At 40.8% G+C, this 22408-nt stretch overlaps 1 protein-coding gene across 3 annotated transcripts in view; it reads right to left on the bottom strand.

The window, feature by feature from the left end:
- The window catches only part of emid1 (EMI domain containing 1), a 54306-nt gene extending 39701 nt beyond the window's left edge, over positions 1-14605 (bottom strand). For 2 of the 3 annotated variants that reach the window (XR_009925055.1, XM_062417806.1), the window contains exons 1-3: positions 13987-14600; positions 7756-7869; positions 6738-6841 (exon numbers count right to left, since the gene is read on the bottom strand). Coding sequence is in view for 2 of the 3 variants with exons in the window: in XM_062417806.1 (XP_062273790.1) it covers positions 6738-6841; positions 7756-7869; positions 13987-14177 (409 nt within the window). In the remaining variant the exon portion in view is untranslated. Of the gene's footprint in view, positions 1-6737; positions 6842-7755; positions 7870-13986 lie in introns of all 3 variants that reach the window. The other variant, XM_062417805.1, reaches the window with a different exon arrangement.
- Between the last annotated feature and the right edge of the window lie 7803 nt (positions 14606-22408).

The following is a 22408-nucleotide window of genomic DNA, read 5'->3' as shown; positions in this document are numbered from 1 at the left end:
TGGGAGTGTACAAAAACCACAGACTGATATATTGTGAGAGAAGTATATGTAACTTAAGAATAACAGTTTTCATTGTATTTTTTGGTGGTCAGGAATGCAGATATAAATATGGAGTGGCTACACAGTGCGACAATGGCAATAAAGAGACTTAACCAGATTTTATAGGAGTCATATTAAAAAGTGGAACAATAGAATGAAAAGTTGAATTACTTTTAAAACAGAAATGTGAAAAAAAATACTGGCGCCATCCTCTTAAATGTGTTTTGCCATTTTTCTTTGTCTTATATTAAAGAAAAGTGAGTATCATTATTTGGGACTTTGGGACTTTTAAATTATTTTGATATTTTACCAAATGATTAATTGGTTATCAAGTTAATCAATTATTAAAATAAAGTTAGTTGCATGGTTGCACCCCAAAAGAAATAGTCAAAGTAAAAGGCTGTAAATAGAAATCTGCTGCACAACTTTATGGAGCTAAAAACTACGACAGAGAAAAGTGGATTCAAAGTAGTGAGGTAACTGGAATGTCAGTCGGGGGATGGTGATTTGCAGTAATACCTGGGTTGTGAAAGGGATTATCAGCCTTCCTGATGGGTCGCGGATATAAATTAGGTCCATTGAACTCATCACAGCTGTATGGACCCAACAGCACCCTGAGCGTATCCGCTCCATCAATGCTGCCATTGTCCCAGCGCTGACATCAAAACGCCAAATATGCTTCATTACTTTCTCAGAGCCCACCTGAAGACAGTAGTGCTGTGTTACACAGTACCTACATCATGCCAATATACACCTCTGAGCTGAGAGATGGTTAAATGTTGAAGAACAGGGAGCAGACAGGGTTAATGCAGCTTTAATGACTTCAGTCGCCGAGTGGATCAGAGATGAGCGAGACGAGGTAGATATGACACCTCTATGGGTGAGGCGGATTAAAAAGGGCAGGATTTTGAACAGTTTTTCTTTTCTTTATATTTCCACATGATAAAAGTTACCAAATCTTTTGGCCTTATCTTGGCCAGGAGAAAACTTTCTTCTCTCTGTTCCTGTCATTGCGTGACCTGCCAGGCTGTGATTGCGTGATCTGTCAGGCTGTAAAGAGCCTGAATGTTTGTGGGTCACTCAGTCAGCACACCAGTCCACTTAAACTACTGGTGAAGGGAAATGCCTTTGCTTTATTGGGGACAGAAGAATACTCCAGCTGCCATGGCATGTGAGTGAGTGTGTGTGTGTCTATTTTCATCCCTAAAAGTTTTTGGGGCTTCTTTTTTTTTCGCGCTGCTGACTAGGCCCACTATATTTCTTTCTGACTGCAGGAAAAACAGTTTTCAATGCACTCCCGGGGGAAGTCTTGGGAAATAATAAATAAATCAGTGAGCAGAAGAGGCATTTCCAGTCCAGGAGCCAGATACATAAAACTTAACTCAGATTCAAGGCTAAGTACGTATGAACTTTAAAAAAGATTCAGCTGAAGAATTGCTGTCTTTCTTGAAGTTAACTTCCATTTATTTTAGATTTAAGAACAGACTCAACGTCAGAAGATGCAAGTCAGCAGATGGAGCTAAAGTAATAAACAATTGTAGTTCTTCATGTATAGACAAGATGTCGAATAAATAAAACTACCACTATCACTGTGCCTCTCTATTGCCTTTGGCCTAATATCATAGGAGAGCATTAACCATAAAAACAAAGGGAGATATAATTATAATTCTTAAGACTAGTATTATTATTATTGTTATGTGGCCTGCAAGCTGTGTGCTGTTCAGTGTATGCTCTGTATGTGGTTTGCTTGCAACATCTCAGAATAATGTGCCAATCAAAATTATATGATAAATATAAATATTAGTATATATTCCAATTTAAATACCCAAAGTCATCTGTGAGGGTATAATTTGTGGATTTTCTTAAACCTGAAGCACATACTGTACCAGCACACACTCTCAGAAAAGGAAAACAGGCCGAAAGAAGGAGAGAAAAAACTTCCACTTCCACAAAACCCTCCACTGTTTAGTTTAGTTTTTGTTAGGGTTAGCTCTTCAGTACTTTCAGTGGTGTTGTTTGGTAATTAATGACTATTATGTCAATTCCCCTGAGAGGATCAGTGTGGGCTGCAAGGGCTGGACGCTCCCATGTCTAATCTCATCTGGAGGCCTTAGCCCAGTTTGCTTCGACTTCAGCTGCTTCCAATTTGGGTTCAGCACTTGTGCTGCGCTTGTCGTTTACATAACCATGAATATCAGCTGCTGTGGCCTCTTCTGCATGCTGGCTGTTGCCTGCCTCCCTGTATGCATTTATGTGTCTTTGCAGATATCCTGGATGATGGTGTGAAAGCAACTAAATCTGACATCAAATCTGTTTTTGTGAATGAATGGGAGCGAGAGAGAATAACATATTTAACACCTGCTGTTGCGGACAGAGGGGAATCCAACATGTGACTGAAATAAAGGAGAGGGGCTGAATGAAAGGTGTTTGGTCAGCGTGATGCCTCTGATAGCGCTGCTCTGTGTGGTCTAAGAGTGGAGGTCACCTGCTCTTGTTCAGTTCCCTCCCCCCTGACCTCAGGCCCTCCACTCACAGCTCCTAAAGCCTGCTGCCACTAAAGCAGCTAATCACACTGAACAGCTGCATCCCTCACTGTACAAATCCTCAACACCTCGCTCTCCCACCCACACATTCACTCTGGCAGTCAGACAGACAAATATACCGGCGTCCACGCACTCCCACTCTCCCTTTGCTAATGGTGAGCTGCAGCCGCCTGATGTTTAAAGCACAGGGTTTAGCGTGTAGGCCTGTGATAAGCCACACTGAGCTGTGAAAACACCGATTACATTTCTACGGCTTATTACAGACAGCACGCCTCTGCCTTCCAGCCATACCCGTAATTGCGACCCAAAAACCACAGCCTCCACTTGGCTGCGAGATACGGCTTGATGGGGACCCCCGCGGCAGAGCTTTGACAGCCGTGCTAATTCAAGTCTACGTTCCCCCATATGTTCTGCTGTGCAGTGGCCCATTACTGCGATAAGCTGCAGCCACATTTCTTTTGTGCTTTCCTCAAAAAATCTAAGTGTGTCATCTTCAAACTTTTAGGGTTCAATCAAAGTTATCAGAAACAGGGCAAAAGTCCAAAAGATGTATTTGCTACAGTTTTCTGCAACTGCTGAGTCTGCAGTCGGCCTTCGCTGCTGCACCGTATGTTGATGCTGACGCAACCTGTATGGGAGTATTTGAGAGCCAGTTCTAATGTAATAATGTGGTTTTTCTTAGATACATTTGATATTCTCATATCACCAAATTGACTCTAAATTAGGTATAATTTTGATATTTGTGTTTGATGTAGCCTAAGTTGGACTATCCCATCTGAAAACATGCATTTACTTACTTGGAATGCCAAAGCCAACCAGGCATACGTTAAATCCCTGTTTCTGGCAGGCTATGAAAGTGCCTCCATCTGCAAATACTTAGAGATTTTTTTCTAAGACTCAATCAGAGATAAAGACCATTGTGTTCCAGGTCCAGGAGTAAGACAATATCTCCCAAACCCCATAGAAAACAATTAGGACCTAGTAATTACACCATGAGCCTGGAATTCCAGCCAAGTCCTGAGGTCGGGGTGAGGAAGTAAGAAAAAGAGAGTGAATGTGAAAGGTGCCTGTCTGATGCAGTGTTATCTTACTCTGCTTGCATTCTGATGGAGTGAGTTTGTTTATCAGCCTCAGTGTGATGTAATGTTTTGCTTTTGGAGCCCTTGGGTTGAATGTGATAGGCTAAAAATCACCACAAGCCTGTGTATGACTGAATGACAACATGGCGCGATTTCACCCCATAACGTTTTCTCATTTATCTCTGCACTCTGTACACTGCTGTCTCAGTTTTGGAAACACATATCCAAAACTTAAACAGAGACATGTTATCTCTGCTTCAGACTGAACCTGTTGATTTACATATGTTGACCAGTTGACTGGCAGGCAGGGGGGTGAAAATGGACGGACACAAGAGAAAACAATTCTCTCATCTCCATGTGAAATATAACCAATGGCCATGCTGTAAGTTTATAATGCACTTCCTTTCCTCTCTTGCACTTTTAGGCAGCCCCAAAGTCCTGGCAGTATGGACATTGTTGAGATCTGCTGTAATGCAAACCGGCTCTGGGAGTCAGACATGGCCAGGGGCTCTTGGGGTGGCCTGGTGAGAGAACCGTGGAGATAAATGCAAGGTGGCGTGAGTAAATGAGCGGATCATACACATTTTCTACAGTCTGTGAAAAGCAGACAAGCAGAGGAAAAGGGATGATGGAGGTGAAGGTATATAACCAACAATGGACCTCAAGAGAGGTCTTTAAAGATGTATGTATCCGGTGTTAGCAATTTACGACCGCAGGAACTTTCCCCAGGTACTAAGAACCTTTTGAGGAACTGTTCCTCTACCTGTGTTTCCATCGGAGGGACCAGGGTCTAAAGTGGGTTCCAGGGAGATTGTTTTACTCCCCAAAAAAGTTGCTGCTCAGGATGGCGGGTAGTATATTCAAAAAGTACAGGAACTTTGGGGACAGGGTTCGCAGGGCTAACTGTTGCTGATTGGTCACAGGGCAGCTGCTTCAACATGTGAGCTGCTTTATTAGTAATACAAGGACATACTCTCGTATCACTTAAGGACCAGTTTAGGACATTTCTCTTTGTTAATGCTAAAAGTAAGGTGTTGTCGGTTTCCTGACTCATTTTAAAAAAGGGTTGAAAGCACCACGAGTGAGAGAGTGCGGAGGTGGTCGAGTGCGGAGAGCAAGCAGCGGTAGAGAGAACCAAGCAGTGAATGACAGGAATAAAACATTATTTTCTGATAGTTTCACAGCGGTGATGTTCTAAAGCAGAAATAAATAACTATCAAACACTCGACAGATGTTATACTGTGGACACAGATAATCTTAGTTTCAGTTCACTTCCTCTGCATTTCTCTTTTTATTCATTACATCCAACTCATGCAGCAGTAAATACAAAGAACAGGACAAATTTGTGTTGTTTCCTCATGTGCTAATACTGCATCTCGAAATTCCTCAGATGTGGTAGAAATACAAACAGTACTGCATTACAGGGACTTAAAACGTTCCAAATTCAGTCACTGAGATTAGTTATTCTAGGTCCAAAGTACCTAAAATACCTGGAACTTTTGGTGGAAATGGGGCTTATGAGATTTATGAGATCTTAAGTTGTTTTGATGTTTTGCCTAAAAAGTAGATTTTGATAAGCACAGTAGGATGACATGTATTATGTTATATTAAAGATGTGATTCCTTTCCTGAGCCTTTTTATTTAATCTCAACCCGGGGTCAAACAAGTGCTCACACGTCTGAAAATCTACAAAGAAACGCAAGAGATCTGCAAATAGAGGCACACACAGGTATTAAGAGCCTGGATTTGAAACTTGCACCCATTGAACTACGAGTGCGGCTTTAACTTCACTTGGCAACACTATGGCAACAGATTTAAACGCAATCCAGTCTCCAGCTTTGCCCGTGTGGCAAGCTTTTATTTCTCCTTTAAGCAGCGAATGAGGAAGACAGCAGTGGGGATATCAGGTTCTATGCTGGCAAGAGGTTCTGCTCACACGGCAGGGGCAGAACAAAGTGCCGGTGGCCCTGGAAAGCATCCATGGTGCTGGAGAGTAACGGCCCCGTGAATGGGACCTGTCACTTCCACTCAGCGCCGCCTGTGATCTGAGCCACCCGGAACGACGCTCAGATAAGTAGCTAATCCCAGCATCCCTGCTGGCTCGACAGCCCCCTACTGCCATGACAACCAGAGGGGAATCTCCTCCAGAAACAACTTAATTGGATAATTTCCTCCCTGTTTGATTGTGTGTACTTCTGCCTTTGTTAAGTAAAGTCTGGGTTGTCTGACTGTGGGTGTGTTGTTTTTGTTGTTTTTTTTGTTTTTTTTACTTTGAGAGTGGGGAAGCTCTAAATCAAACATGAACTTAGGCACTTTTGATATGTGCCACTGTTAGCTCACCTGGGAGTAGGACCAAGGCAATAGAAAACCGGCCTCTGCTTTCAGTGCCACAAAAAAGCGAACACTTCAACCACTGTAAACATTTATTGTCCTTTGTGTCACAAAAGCCTGACGATTTATGTTACACCCAGTCAAGTCCTGGGCACAAACACTCCACCCTTCTCCCCAGACTGCCAAGACATGGGGGCCAGTGCCAGGGGAAGTCATTATACACTGGGTGTGTGCACGTGTGTGTGCGTGTGTGTGCTTGTGTGCGTGTGTGTGCGTGTGTGTGTGTGTGCGTGTGTGTGCACGTGTGTGTGAGAGAGAGAGACTGTGTGTGGTGGGCAGCTACTGTACTTGAAAAAATTAAAACAGCAGTGCTTGCATGAAACTTTAAGAGGATGAAGACTAGGTTCCAGCCAGACCGTAAAAACCTAAAACCATACAAAAGAATCAACCCTTACACACTACAATGAGCACATAAAAACTGATTAACAACGTGGAGGTATCGGACTCAGCCTGAGGAGGCTGAGGGATCTTATTTCTCAGCTTCATTTAGAAGACAGAAGCAGCCTTATGTAAGCTTAATGGAAATCACTCCTGTTTCATATTACCCATACACGTGTCTTAGAAGGCACATAAGCCAGACATACGACAGCAATACAAAACAGAGGGACATAGATGATGCAGATGATGACAAAGAAGTCATAATATCTGTAATAAGTCTGTAATATCTCCTTCTGTCTGGACGTACCTTCTTCACAAGCAGGGCCGCTGAATCCCGGACAGCATTTCCACTCCAGAGAGGTTGCAGTGCGATACACAATTTTATAGGAAGGTCTGACCACGGTCCGGTAGCTGAAAAACATACACGTGTGTGTTCAATATGTAGTAGTGGGACTGTTTTCCAGGTGAGTGAAAGTAGTTATGACATAATGGCAATTGAAGAAATTGCATCTCTTGTAGTAACTTACTAACACCAATGCCAGAAGGTGAAGAAGAAGCAGTTGCTCTTTAAATACACATAACTAACAATAAACCAAACAATAACATTTTTCTGCTATATAACTCAACTCTATCTACAGTCTAGAAGAGGAAGAGATGAGTTTGGAGTCATTCTATATTTTTCTTACATTTTAACATATCGCATGAAAAGACCAGAACCACCAATGAATTATCAAACATAGACTAGCCTGTGAAGAGAGGCTAATATGTTTTTTGTTTTTACTCGAAAGTAGCTGGCATAGAGGATGACAGGATACAGAGAGAGTGAGAGAGATGGGAATGACATGTAACAAAGGTCCCTTGCCAGACTTGAACAAGGGATTTTGTGATTACGTAGCATGTGCGATATCCACTCGGCTACCAAAGCACTCCTAATATATTTATTCAACTTTGTCTTCAACCTCCATTGTTATCCAAAGACTATAAAAAATCAATTGGCCACACTATTGCACTGGGATGTTCCTTTATTATCATGAACACAAACAAAGTATGATTCTGAGTCAATCACACATATACTGTCCTGCTGCTGTAAACTCATTAGCTCATAAGTGTATTTATCCGCGGCTCAAAATAGTCCCCAACAAATACATTATTTACTACTGTTTGGGTAACATTTGCTAAAACATTACATTTTGTGACCTATTTATGACGACTGAAAACTTTAATAGTAACAAATGGGCTTAGGGTTGAGTGTCAGAAACAGGGTAGGGACACCAAAAAATTAAAAGAAGGGTTAGGGTTAGGGTTGGTCCCCTTCGCTGTCTCACCTGCCTCCTGTACACCCCTGTGGCCAGCGGCATGTCTGGTAGACGCGCTGCAGGATTGTCCCATTCTGTACCTGGCAAGTCACTGTCTTAGTGACCGTATGAGGGCACCAATTCCTAAATGGAGAAAGAGAAACAGGGTGAATGAAGCACAGAAATGCAGAGTGAAGAATAGAATAATCAACATCAGCCTCAATTTAATACTATTAAATATGAGAAAATCTGATTTTCAAAGTGAATAATTCAAGGAGGAACAGTGTATCTTTTAAGACACATTTAAAGAAGTAAACCAGTCATGGAGTCACAATCAATACGCTGTTGTCTTCCCACTGATTCTTACCTCCCTTCTCCCACCCTTTTGTTTTTAAACTCCTTTATGGTGTTTACATGCTTTTAAATCGGCCACGAGATTTGCATTGTGGGCTGTATTTACACTGACATCTCTATTCTATCAATACACATCTATTTCCATTCAGCTTTCAGAGGATGTAAAGTCACACAGGAGGGGACAGAGAGGAAGACAAGGTTCCGGTACAGAGGTTAGAGGTTTTTAGCAGCTCCTGTTGGGTTAGAGTCCACTCCCTTTCCAGAGAGGCTTCGTAAGACATTACCAGAACTGAACTGTAAAGGAACTGACCTGCCGGAAAAAAAGCTTATGTAAAGGTCAGGGGTTAAGATGTGATAGTGAGGATATGATCACTTAGAGCAGAGAGTCACATGTACTCACTGACATTCTTCTCCAAGTTCTTATGCTGCCAGAGGCAACTTAAGTGTGATTTTTTTTGCTCAATAGAAAAGTACAGATATAGCATTATACATCCACTGTCACATACAGTCACAAAAGTATGAGAAGGATTAATTTAAGGAAACTGGGAGCTAATTGGTTAGGTTTAATCCTCACCAAGAGCTCAATTACCCCTCTAAAAAGAGAAGATATCTGATCCTGATAGCACAGAGGCAGTCACAGTATTATGGCTCAGATAAAATGATGATAAAATCATTAAACTGAATGACTCACTGATGTGTGCTGCTATCCTCCATTCGTTAGAAAGACACACAGATAAGAAAAATAAAAAAAAGCTGAACAAGCTGAACAAGGCTCTTTGCTCTTTGAAACAAAAAACATGGACTCTAACGTATAGAAAACACACTGAAGCAATGAGAGCTACCATATGTTCCTATTATTTTATTAACTATGAAGTGTACAAATACCATGATTACCTTTGTGTGGCTATAACGGGAGGAAAACATGGAAAACAATTACTATAGCTTGTGTTTACACAATAAATAGATGCATGGAGAGGGAGCTCTATGCCCAAACCACAAAGGAGACCGTGTGGCCCGTAGCACAAAACTGCACTTTGTGTGTTCTGCTGCCAGTGCATTTGCAAGAGTGGGAGGGAGTTCCCACCAAAGTCTGTTTGTCAATATGTGAGACCATATGCTTGTGTGGGTATGTGTGTGTGTGAGAGAGAGACCGTTTACACTAAAGGAAACCGCCAAAGGCAGAAGATGCAAAGCAGCCCTGAACCAGCTCCCATTAACAATCCCCACATGTTGTGGTGGCCGCACACACAGACCTGAGCCGGCGAGGAGGAGCACCTCTGAGAAAAATCTGCTTCTACTGCAGCTCCTCAGAGATATTTCCCTTTGACTAAGTCTCATCTAACGGTTATTCACATCAGTATTCAATCACAAGTTACATTATCCAGTTACAGTTCAAATTAAAAAAGCTAGAGTCAAAGACTGCATATTTCAAGAATTAGGAAGGTAGGAAAAGATAAAAGAGTGTGAAAAACTGAAACACAGTTTGAATTAATCATAAATCTCTCATAAATGTTAAGAAAGTCGAGAATTGATCTGCCACACGTTATTTAAATACAGACCCACCCTTCATGTATCTTAGCATATCAATCTAGTGTAAGACTATATAAATGAACACAGATCTATATGATTAGCATATGATTGCTTTCCCTTCTCCAGAAAAAAGCTCTAATCATCAGTGGAAACATTTTAGACATTGAAGGAGCTGTGGTCAGGTAGAGAGATGCGGGGAGTAGGGGGGAGGCTCCCTACCACTTATCCTCCAGACCCAACAGATAAACATCTGAGTTTCCCAGGCTGAAGGAAGGTTTCACCTGGGAACAGCTAAGATTGTCACCAGGGGGTACATGTGGGGGTAGGTTTTATGGTCTTCCTCACTCTCTTTGCATTGCACTTATACAATTACCAAAGAGGAAACGCCAGTCGCTGCTGCTTTAATGAATGTAATAACAAAAGCAGTGGGCATAACAGAATTTACAGTTTCCCAAATCTGGCTTAACAACCAATACCTACATTACCTACATAAATTACTGAAACTCACAAGACATAATAAGCACAAAAAAACAACACTGTCTCCAGGGAGGATTTGAGGATATACTCCTTTGATGTTTCTTTTGGCTCAGAAGCTTAAAGATAATTGTATTAACTGAGCACAGGTAACAGTATTATCTCCTCTGGGATCTAAAAAGACTAAGGATTAAAAATTGGTCATACTTACAAGCCCTTCATCAAATAGCACCTCATTTTGTTGCAGAGACCTATTGCACAATGCTCCATTGATTTTATGTTCAGTTTTACGGATATTAATGGACACAGGTGCGTGGTGCTCTCTGTCCGTCACTCTAAAGTGTTTCATAGTCAACACCTTCCTCTGACTGGAGACATCCTTGTGTTATGAAATGTGAAACCCACCAGCACCATGCTGTTTCACTGGCAAAAGCACTGAGCAGGTCCTCAGTGAGTATCAAGTCTCTATGCACACATGGCACACTCAGAGCGCTAAATAAATCATCAACCATCTCTCACAGTCAAACACAGCCACAGCCAACTGCTAACAAAGAAATCCACAATTTTTAAGGGACGGAAAAATCACAGCTTTGGCCCATCTGCTCCTCAACGCTGCTGACGCCAAGGCAGTGAAACATTAGAGAGAAACAAAAACCTTTAAATGAATGCAAATGGTGATGGAGAGCACATGAACTTGTCAAAAAAGCTTATGTGCCGTGTCCTTGTTTCTGTGTGTGCCCTAATTTCCTTTTGTACGGTCATGTAGCCTGCATTTTTCATGATGACACTACTGAGCTAAGTTAGTGTACTTCCAGCAGCAGACGGCATGGAAAGGAAGTGGCTGGGAGCTGAGCCGTGTGAACTGACAAGAGGGCAAAACGCTGGTCAGACTGAGTGAAAAACGTCTCAGTAACTCCTCTTCATCCACCCGTCGATTCACGTACTGTGGGAGGAGGAGGGGGGCTGAGGTCTCAAAGTTATGTTTGAGAGATGCAGCAGGATAGAAATCTGAAGGAATTTCTCTAGATTTCTGTCTGTGGGAAAAATAGTTGGAGGAGAACAAAGGACAAAAGACAGATGTGGCAAACGGCCAGGCAGAGGAGAGGAGAGGAGAGGAGAGGAGAGGAGAGGAGAGGAGAGGAGAGGAGAGGAGAGGAGAGGAGAGGAGACAAAGTTCATTTTATTATAAAGGTCATACAAGGGGAGCTTCCCATGGGAACAAGGAAGGAGAGGGAAAGACAATTATGAAGCAGTGTTGGTCCCACAGGATAGAAGAGGGACTAAAGATAAATGTGCTGCAATAACAAACGACAATGAGAAAAACAGCATACGGGCACAGTGACATTAATGAATAGAGTCATGATACGCAACTGCTGGAAAAACAAAAATAATTAGAGAGATCAATAAGCAGAATTTAAAAAAAAAAAATTAAATCAACAAGAGTTTAATTCAAGTTGCATTTCAAGAATTAGTAAATGAGTGGTTAATGGGGGTGCTGGAGTTTTTCTATACAGCAGTATCAAAGCTACCGTTTGTTTTCCATCTGCATGTGAGGACAGTGAGGATAAATCAAAGCACCACAGAGAGGCACTGAAGGTCAGGGCTAAGTGACTCTTCACAGCAGCAACGGAGGAACAAAGACAACTCTCATTTGTCTTTGTCTGTTTTGTGCTTTTAGGTCGGGACACCTGCAAGTTCTGAGTGTGTCTCTGCAGATATGTGCATCTCTAAGTATTTGGGGTTGGAAGCAAAAAAAGGGACTGAAGAATCCACTTGTGTCACGACTATGGCCTCATACAGCCTGATCACAGCTCATGAATAAACCATCATCATGTAGCTTACAGCTGGACTGGTCACTTGTAATGTTTGTCTGAATCAAATTATCTGTACAGTAAATAATCCTAGTCTCAACCAACAATTATTTTCATTAGTGATTAATCTGCTGATTATTTTGTTGATTAATCAATTAACCGTTTTGTCTTGTCAGAAAAATGCGAAAAATATCTGTTATAGTAGGATGGCATATTCAAATGTGTTGTTTTGTCTGACTAACAGTCCAAAACTCAAAGACATTCAGTTCAAATTTTGCACAACAAATAAAAGACTTAAACACTTTTGATTTTTAACATTTTTGCCTAAAAAATATAAAGATGATTACCAAAATCATTTTAAGATTTTAATATATTTGATCATCTTCTTTAAGCACATACATTATTTGAAGTTACTTGAATGGTCAAATGCTTTAAGCCACACTGAGCTTAGCCACTGGAATCCCTGCCATCTCCATTCCCATGCTTAAAGAAATGTGGGTATGGTTAAGATGGGTGAGGAATGAGGGCCGCCAAAGGGCTCAGACTGCCTGTCAGACCATGACAAGTTCTCCGAGGGAGGATAAAGAAATGGACGAGACAAGAAATAAAGAAGCAGCTACCTCTGTAACCCCCCGGCGTACTGAGTTTATGTAGTTGTTAAGAGTGACAAGGGTGAAAGAACACTTTATCAGCTCCTCTACAGAGCGACCCCACCAGTCGAGAAATTACTCAAGAGGTGTTAATCCCATTTGATTTGGGTAATCACTGTGTGAAGATGGCTCGTATGGGAAGACATTCCCATTAAAGGGTTTCCTGTGATAAACTTCCTTCCCAGTGTGCTAAAATTAATATTTATTTCCCCTTTAAACGCCTGAACCCCACTGACAAGTTCACTTTCTGTCACTGAATGTCAACTTGTTAATGCCCATGAGAAAGGCTTGAGATCCCACCGCCACTGTTTGGCTTTGTTGACACACCATAAACTGCTGCTTTCACAGATCAGGCCAGACAGCAGGTGGACAGAGACTTTCATCTCCTCTCATGTCAAGTCAAACCCGCTGACCCTTCTGCCTCTGAGTGCAGTGGCTGACTCTTAAGTGTCTCCACTGCCTCTTACAAACAGCAACAAACCCACTGTAAACTCATCTCCCTTTCCCAAAAAATAAGCCCAGATGCAGTTAGAGTCCCAGCTGCTTGTGTTTAGTAAACATGTCCACAAACCTCTGGCTGTGAGTGACACGGGGAGCTCAGCGAGGGAGGGAAGTGAGCTAGTGGAGCGAGGCTGGGAGACGTGAGAGCCACCTGGACGTGCCCAAGAGAAAAGGCCTCTGGGCCACACACCCTCACCTCTCACACACCCGGAGCCTGACAGCATAAATATTTGTAAGACGGGAAATGATGGGAAAACTTCATCATTAAGCGGGGTAGTGCTCTTTGCCTGTGTGTTTAGTCTGGTGACTCCTTCAGAAATGCCCTCATCAACAACTCTGCGGTTGCAAGGAGGCATCAGTCCCTTTCATTCAATGACCTTTTCTTCAGCTATTCATCTTGCGCACTTTATTACAGACATTAAATCTGTCTGTTACACCTATTCGAGATGTTTTCTGCCCTCTCTGCTGGGGGATCCACATAAAAGCTGGTTTTGTCTGGACTGATAGTGGTGCTTTCAATGAACCATACAGATGCATATCTTTGAAGGGCACCCTGACAGCTGAGAATAAGCAGATGTAGGGAGTTGTTGCATCTCCTGCTGCAGGGATCAAGAGCTCAGCACACCTCAGACAGAGGAGGTGCACACAGGAGGAGGAGAGGGTGACTGAGCTGAGCTGGGAGTCAGCACAGCAATATGTGCTGCCAGCACAGGAAAAAGGAAACCAACTGTCAGGAAGACAATAGGACCTGGTGGATGGGTGGATGGATGGAGATGGGAGTAGCTCTGCAGCGTCATGTATTGACAAGGGTATCCAAAAGTGAGCTAGGGTTTAAAAATATATTCTGGAGATAAGATGGTTATTATGAGCACATAAGAAGGCGAACATTTTGATATGCAGTATATCTGCGTAAAAAAGTGAATGGAAGTGAAAGTTCTTACCTTTTCTGATACACTGAGGTGTGAGAGGCTGCTGTCTGGTCTCTGCTCAGCTGCGTCCCGGCTGAGTAGGTTTTGTAAAGTCCTGTCTTCCAGGTGCCGTCAACAAACGTGGTCAGCCAGAGGATCAGCACCGTCCAAAGCAAACTTTTTCTGCAAAGCGCGGACACGCTCTCTCTTTGGCGCAGTCCCATTTCCGTAGCATCCAAAGTACGTTACTGACAGAAAAAGTTTTAATGAGGCCAACTTCCCCCGGTAAGAAGGCAAACCGGTGAGTTAATCCAGCTCGGGTAGAGGGAGGAAATATGTCAAACAGCAGCGGGCCGGTTGGTTAGTGAGAAGACGCGCATCCCATCCGCTAAAACAGAAAACATGCACTTATGTAGACTGCAAAAGAAAAACGATCTCTGACTATGGTTTAGTTTGCGAAACAGCCTGTCTGAAAATCCAAGGTGAGGAAGAAAAATACCGCTTCTCGCTCCCCGTTTGTCTCTCACAGAGATCCCGACATCTGAAAATAAACCTTGGATACTCTCTCTGTGTGTGCTGTGCTCCTCTCTCAGCTCTGCTTGCCTCCGTCTGTCTGTGCGCACATCGAGCTCAGTCTTCACTGCAGCGGGCATGAAACCACTTTTATAGTCTCCTCGGGTCTTTTAAAAGCACAGCCTGCTGGGTCCTTTTACCCTGCCCCGTTTCAACCTCTCCCAGAGGACAATGCAGGCTCAAGACGAGAGCTATTACGCACTCTGTTTCTTCTGAATGAATTATGGAGCTGCTTCTCTGGGGCCTCTCTGAAATCACTGTGATGAGTAATTGTTTTTGGTGACCACAAGTGAATATAAAATCAAATTGTGACTAAGTTCTAGTCTTGTTAGATTTTGAAGTTATAAAGAAAAAAGTCTATAAAGAAAGCTGTTCACTAAACAGACACACATTGGCACATTGATTGCATTTTAATGGATTCTTCCCTTGGTTCAGGAATTTGACTATAATCCCAGATCACCACCATAAATTGAAGTTTAATCTACCAACCAAATCCTGTTTACAGTTCATGACAACTCGACCCACTTTTACACTCAGATAAAAGATTCTCAGATTTTAACTCATCACAAATTGATCTCTTTCTAGAAATTAACTCAAACACCAAATATGTCATCGTCAGCAGTATGGGAAGCACTTAAAGCACATTTACTGTTTCTCTCTATTGCTACTTGCCTTTTTTAACATTATGCTTCATCTTCACAAACAATAAACTTCCTTGTCAAAATCAAACTCTCCATTCAAAACAAGTACACACACACACACACACTCACTCACTCACTCACACACTCACACACACACACACACTCACTCACTCACTCACTCACTCACTCACTTACTCACTCACTCACTCACTCACTCACTCACTCACTCACACACACACACACACACACACACACACACACACACACACACACACACACACACACACACACACACACACACACACACACACACACACACACACACACACACACACCAAAATAGCCATAACAAACAATTCAAAACATTACTGTAAAATAATGACACTTGTGATTTTCCCCCAGAGCAACCTCTTTGTATGATGAACACAATAAAAAGACACAACACATGTATACATTTTTAATAGTATAATAGTATACTGTAGTAAAATAAACTGAGGTAAATGTACCGAAAACATTCAACTGATAAAGAACGTAGAATACAGTCAAATTATTTCCATATTTACTAATATAACAAAACAATTTGTACATAAAGAGAGAAATTACATTTATTCTGCCTCAGGTCTTTGATCCATTGTTCTTTAACAAGTGAACTGACTCATGGTCCAGCTATCTATCTGTCCTTTGGCTCCTAGTGTTTCCACCCGGTTCCAGCTGTGATGTCTTGAGTAGTGATATTGAATGCCAGTGCTTTCAAAATGAGCACAGGGCAATAATATTTATAGTTTTGGGAAACAGGTATGTCTTAGATGGCATCATGGTTTGGGAGGTTTAGGCCCAGTTATAATGTGTAAGCGATCAAGAAAACCTGCAAGAGATGAGATTATTTCTTACATCGCACAGTTACGAAAAAACAGAAATAATCCTATTTATGAACTGATTAATAAGATTATTTTAAAATGAAAGAACGCCTACTCCTTTTGACCTACTAACGACACTAAAAGCTGAGAACCTCAGCTTTGATATGATTAGGTCTCACTGTATATAGCCTGAGCATAGTGACAAAATGGGGAGGATCCTTTCACGGCAACTTCGCCAAAAAGCAGCAAGTCAGGCAATTCCTGAGATCCAGGATGAACCAGTTATGGTCTGTATAGATCACTTTGCTATTAAATCTCACGTAAGTAGGTTTTATTGTAAATTCTATGCATCTGAATCCGGGGGCGGAATTAGTGATTTGGGGGCCCTAGTCAAACTCAGTCATGAGGCCTCCTTCATGCTTTATTTTCATCCTTTCTCTAATTGGTCTTTTAGCTGCTTTATATACTGCTGGATAATTTAATCTGTCATATTTTCTCTGTTAATCATATATTTTGTGTGTAAAACCTTAATCCATAAAGTAACCAGTAACAAGCTGTCAGACAAATGAAGTACAATGACTACTGTGTGTCCCTCTGAAATCACAGGATCTGAATCCCTTGTGGAGTAGAAGTACACTGTCCTATAAAATGTTAATATTAAAGTATAGTACATGCACTTAAAACTGTGAGCATAATACTATAGTAAATATACTTGGTTACTTTCTATCATAAGGAGGTTGATTATTTCAATAGCTGCAGTCGTTTACCAGGTTTTCCCTCTGCTTCTCTGACATGAGCGGTGTTCAGGGTTTAATGAGTTAGAAGAGTAAAACCATTTTATATGTTTCATATCTAAACATTATCATAAATCTATAGCTGTTTGGGTCCCGTTTTAGTTGGGGTCTCCAGGCAATTGTCTGCTTTGCCTAATGGTAAAATCCGCCCCTGTTTGAATCACAGAGAGATGATCACTTAATTAAATCATTTCTCCAAAGTGCGCAGATCCCTCACATACGTAGACCCTGTGACAGCAGCCAAGCTCAAATCTCCGTTTTCAATTGGAGAAATTGAGATGGCCATTGAGAGCATGCAATGTGGAAAATCCCCTGGCTCAGATAGATATCTAACAGAATTCTTTAAGAAATTTTAAAACCAATTGGTTCCCATTCTAAACTCTGTGTATAATGACTCAGCTGGCTCACTGTCTGAAACATTAAAATAAGCTACCATATTTAATCTGAAAAGAGGCTAAAAGCAACAGGAATCTGGCTCCCATTGTCCTATATTTTTGCTCTTGAAACAGTCCTTCCTATCATAATGTCACCAGACATAAAAAAAATCCTCAATTCTCCCTCATCATCAGGCGCCCGTATAAGATCATTTATGGTCCCTCCACTCAACAAACCGAAAACGCCTTTGATCAATTGGAGATGGACTATATACTTCATTCTCCTGAGAAATTTGGATTTGGGCCAAATTTTTTACGCTTTTTTTAATCACAATTGAACCATTAGCTACATAGCAATAAAGATTTTAAGGGTATTACAAGAGCAGGGTTGGAACATAAAGTCTTACTCTATGCAGACGATATGTTAATCTCTCTGACCCTTCCTCATCACTAAATTTCTGGCTAAACACAGAAAAAAGTGAATTGATGCCAACAAATTTTGGAGCAATAGAATACCAGTTTCATATGGTGCCGTTTAAAGTGTGCATTGACAAAATAAACTATGTTGGTGTCTGGGTCACACACAAATTTAAAGACCTTTTCTCATCAAATTTCCTTTCTCTCCTGTCCTCTCTTTAGAAGGATACCCATTGATGAGATCTGTTACCCTTCTCTGGTTGAATCAGGTAGAATTAACATTATAAATATGAACATATTGCCCAAGCTTCTCTATGTGTTTCAGTGTACCAGTCTTCTTATCCAAAACATTCTTCATTTCTCTGGATAGAAAGCTTGCTTCCTTCATTTTGAATTAAAAAAAACCCACACATATGCAAAGCTATACTATAGAGACCTCATCAGCAGGGAATGCTTGCACTGCCAAACTTTAAACTCTATTATTGTGCATCAAATAATTTTGGATGGAAAGAAATAAAGTAACAGCTGTACCTGACTGGCTAATTCCAGAGAGAGACTCTTGTAAGACCACCTCATTATTTGACTTATTACATTCTAGTCTGCCATATTCAGAGCCTATTACTAAATGTACTTCTAACCCATTGTTATACATTCTTTAAAAATATGGAAACAATTGAGACAATCCTTTGAGATCTGTAAATTTAAAATTTTTGGTCATTGTAAAGAATCATACATCCCTGCCATCTTTGACACATGGTGTAGTCAGTCCTTGGCACAATCGTCTGGTCTGCTCATTTAAAGTAGTGCTCATATGTGGCTTATTTGCCTGTTTCAGCAGATTGTTTAGAAATATAATATCTCTAGTTCACACTTCTTCATATACTTCCACATTTGCAGCCTCATATCTTTATATCTTCCTTTCACAGCCCCCAGACACACTCCTAGACTCAATCAATGACATCACATCATCCAGAAAGTCTTAACTCCCTTAAAGGGCAGTGAGAGGGGGATCTGGATATAGAAATGTTATATCCATTTACCCAAAGATGATGAGGGGAATATATTCATACTCAATATATAAATGAAACACACTGCTATGCAATTTAAAATTGTCCACCAACTGCACGTGACCGCAGATAAATTATCCCAGTTAACATCTCATTTAGACCCCATGTGTGAGTGTTGTAAGCATAATCAAGCCACTCTCTCGTTTTGGGATTGTACTAAATGATCTAATGTTTGGCAATGAATGTTTGATATGCTTTCCAAAACTACTGATAAATCCATTGAATCATCAGCTTCCCTTTACTGTGGTAACACAGAATCTTATTAAATAAAAATAAAACTAAGTCTTGTGACTTTTGTGTAACCCAGGTTACTAAGCCCTAATTAGAAGTCCAGTTATTAGTTAAATGAATAAATTCATACTTTTATGTGACAGATGAATAAATAGGATTTATGATTTAAAATATTAAAATGTGTCAATAAATAGGAAAAATAATGATGTACACACATTCATTTATATCTGTCAAAAAGGGTGTTTTATTTAATTTCAAAGTATGGTGAATGTGCTTTTCTTAAAGTGTACAAGATTCAGGTGACATGAGGGAGTTCACATGATGCAATGTAGCCAATCAGACGTCGTCAGGGTGTACGTGTCACCGTGTGTTTTCTTTCTGGCTCTCTCTGCTGGACTGTTGTTGAGGTGACCGCATGCTGATTTTGTTGCTACAGATCATTTAATTTTTGTGCAAGAGAGCAATATATTCTGGTTTATCCCTGCTTTAATCGGTGCAGAGAGCCAAATCTTTATTTTTTTCCTTGCTGTGGATTGATAGCGGACTGTGCATTCTGCAAAGAAAAACGTGAGTTGTTTATTAGCATCCATGGCGCTAGCTTAAATTATTAGCCACATGTGAACCTTGCTAAATTTCATTTGTAAAAGAAATACACATTGCTGAACTCCCATGTCCCTGCTTCTTCTAAAGTGATATCTGGACTGATGAGAGCTGTGTGATCTGCAGGGGATGTGTGTGTATATATGATTGAGCCTCTGGTGAGTAAACTGTACTGACATTAGTCTCAGTAATAGGGTAAAATGTACATATGTTAGTGTTAATATGGATCAACAATACATTCAATTCATGTATGTTGTGTTTTAAAAAGAAAAGAAAAATTGGTTATATGGCAGTGTTTTATTTACATTACTCTTACTCTGTGGTTTTTGTGAGAGTGAGTGGCGGTAAAAGAAAGATGAACAGAGAGAAAATGTTAGCCATTTTGTTTCATGTTAATATCAAAAGTATGTTCAGTTAAATTTATGGACAGTAAGAATAGTTATAATGATCATTAAGAAACAATATTATGATGTACATATGTTATATATGTGAGTTTATATGCATATATTTTCATGTAAATGTATATTTTGTGTATGAGAATACTATAGTAACCTATTTCTGGCCTATATAGGCCGGGTCTTTTTCTTTTCTTGGTTCCTTCATTTGAATGGTCCCCTGGTTTGGAGATTTGTATGAAGACTTCTTCTACTGGTATTCTTCCTGTTTTGTAAGGTAGAGGGGAATCTCAGTGGTTGTGGCGAGCCAACCAACCAAAGAACTGTGATACTTTCACTGATCTGGGATTTATTTTTGTAAACTGTGATCTCATGTGTTATTGACACTTTATTGTTTTATTTTGTTTATTTTTTTATTTTTGGTCAAGTCAATACAACACGCATAAACTTACCTGTTGGCTGTGAGAGTCCTTTATTCTGTCACTAAATGCAAATTGCTAATACCCCTTTCTCCTATAGCGGGTCTAGACTTTTGATTTTACTGGTCCACAAGGTAATTGGTGCACTGACGAAATATATCTGTATCACCCAGTCTTTACCACTAACAGTAAGAGCTGAGGTGGGTTACATTTGCATGCAACAAATTTTGATTAGGTGGAAAGATTGTAATCCAACATTTGTACAATGGATTAAAAATATGTTGTATTTTATTGTAAACTGGAGAAGGTTACGTACACTGTTAGACCCCTAACAACTTATCATTTATTTATTACTATTTTTGATTATTTTACATTATTTGTATGTTTATTCATCTATTTTCCTTCCATAGTTTAAGCTGTATACCCTCTGAATGTTATCATGGCTAACGGGAGGGATATATGCTTCTCTGTCGAAGCCGTCATTGCCCATGCAGGTGGACAGTGGTAGGAGAACAGTTGCTTGTGGGACATGTAGGGTTACACTGCAAGCAGCCAGTAACCACAGGGCTGCGGTCCTGTTCCAAACTAAACACCTGGCACTGAAACCGGCGACCTGGGCCCAAGATCTATATCTGTGGTTGTGGTGACTACACCTCTCAGGTCTCATGGGCAGACCTGCAAGTCTCACCAGCTGCAAAAGACTCTGCAGGCTGCAAGGAGTACTTATGCAACTGGCTAGCATAATTTCAGTGAAGACCTCAGTCGATGAGAGATGGTGTTAACACTTTGACACTCACAGACTACAGGGAGAAGCAGCATATAGTGCAGTGCGTGCTCTTGAATGGGACTGAGTGAGCCCACCTTTTCTCAATCACAACAAAGGGAAACTGTTTGGGATAAGGGGTGGGGTGGAGGGGCTGGAAAGTGATGTGTCAGTGTTTTTTGTTTCAGGGCACTTTTGGTATTTTATAAGGGCCACCCGGCGCAAGAAATGGTGCCAAGCCGGAACTGGAGCAGTTTAGGGTTAATGTTAATCCCTCCTGTCACAAGCAGCTGAAAACAATTTTGGCCTCCAAAGAGGGAGACGGGTGTCGATTCCATTGAGAAGATTTTTGTTTCTTATCTGTCATTTCTTTAGTAGTTACTCTCCTGCTTACTTTATTACCTTCCCCCTTACTGTGCAAACAGAGAAAGCTCCATTACCTATTGTCTGTGTAGGTGCACATTTACTAAGGATGTGCTCATTCACATTTGTTGTGGGTTCATTAAACAACACACTATCCTTTTTCCTCTTTTCAACAGGGACACATAATTATTCCCCTTTTGTTTGTGTCAAAAACATGTCCTAATCTTTCTCTTAATGATAGCCTTAAAAGTTAAAGCTGACAGGGGGCCTGTCTAACCTTTAACTTTTGGCAATTAGAGGAGGCAACATAATATTAGAAGCATGACCGTTATCACATGGATTTTTAAGGTGACTTAAGAAAAATATATTTCCATATTGATGGTTGATTGTCTTGTGATGATCATCATCTGTGTGTCACAGTTTATAACCACTACTTTACTAATTACAGATGCACTCTCACCACTCAGGCTACACGATGTAGTTAGTTACATGCAGTATAACTCAAAACTATTGAAGTTTTTGATTATGAATATCTGTGACTTCACTGCTGCACCAGCTGCCAGATCCTCTGGGGCTGTTGGATTTTTAGAGTAAACATCACCTGCTTTGGCATGCTGACCTCAGCAGCCAACATTACTCAGTACTGTGCTAGATCTGTTTGTTGAATGTTACGGTAAACATAAACTGCAGAGAAAAGCTGAAAAGCTACCTGGGAAAAGTGAAAAAAGTTTAGCAGCCTTTGGTCAGTGTTACATTTTCCACTGTATGCAGCAGCAGATTATGTTCCTCTTACAACCTCAGCAGAAATATTCATATTTACTTTCCATTTTAATAATGAACAGGATTCTGAAATATTGAGATTGAGAAGGATAAATTAAACATGATTGGACTGAATAAAGACTGTATTCATTAATAAACAAAAGCAGACTTGAACTGAAGCTTATTGGCTCTATAGTCCACT

The sequence above is a fragment of the Scomber scombrus genome, chromosome 4 (genome assembly GCF_963691925.1).
Source record: "Scomber scombrus chromosome 4, fScoSco1.1, whole genome shotgun sequence".
Taxonomy (NCBI): domain Eukaryota; kingdom Metazoa; phylum Chordata; class Actinopteri; order Scombriformes; family Scombridae; genus Scomber; species Scomber scombrus.
This window is presented reverse-complemented; position numbering and strand designations above follow the sequence as displayed.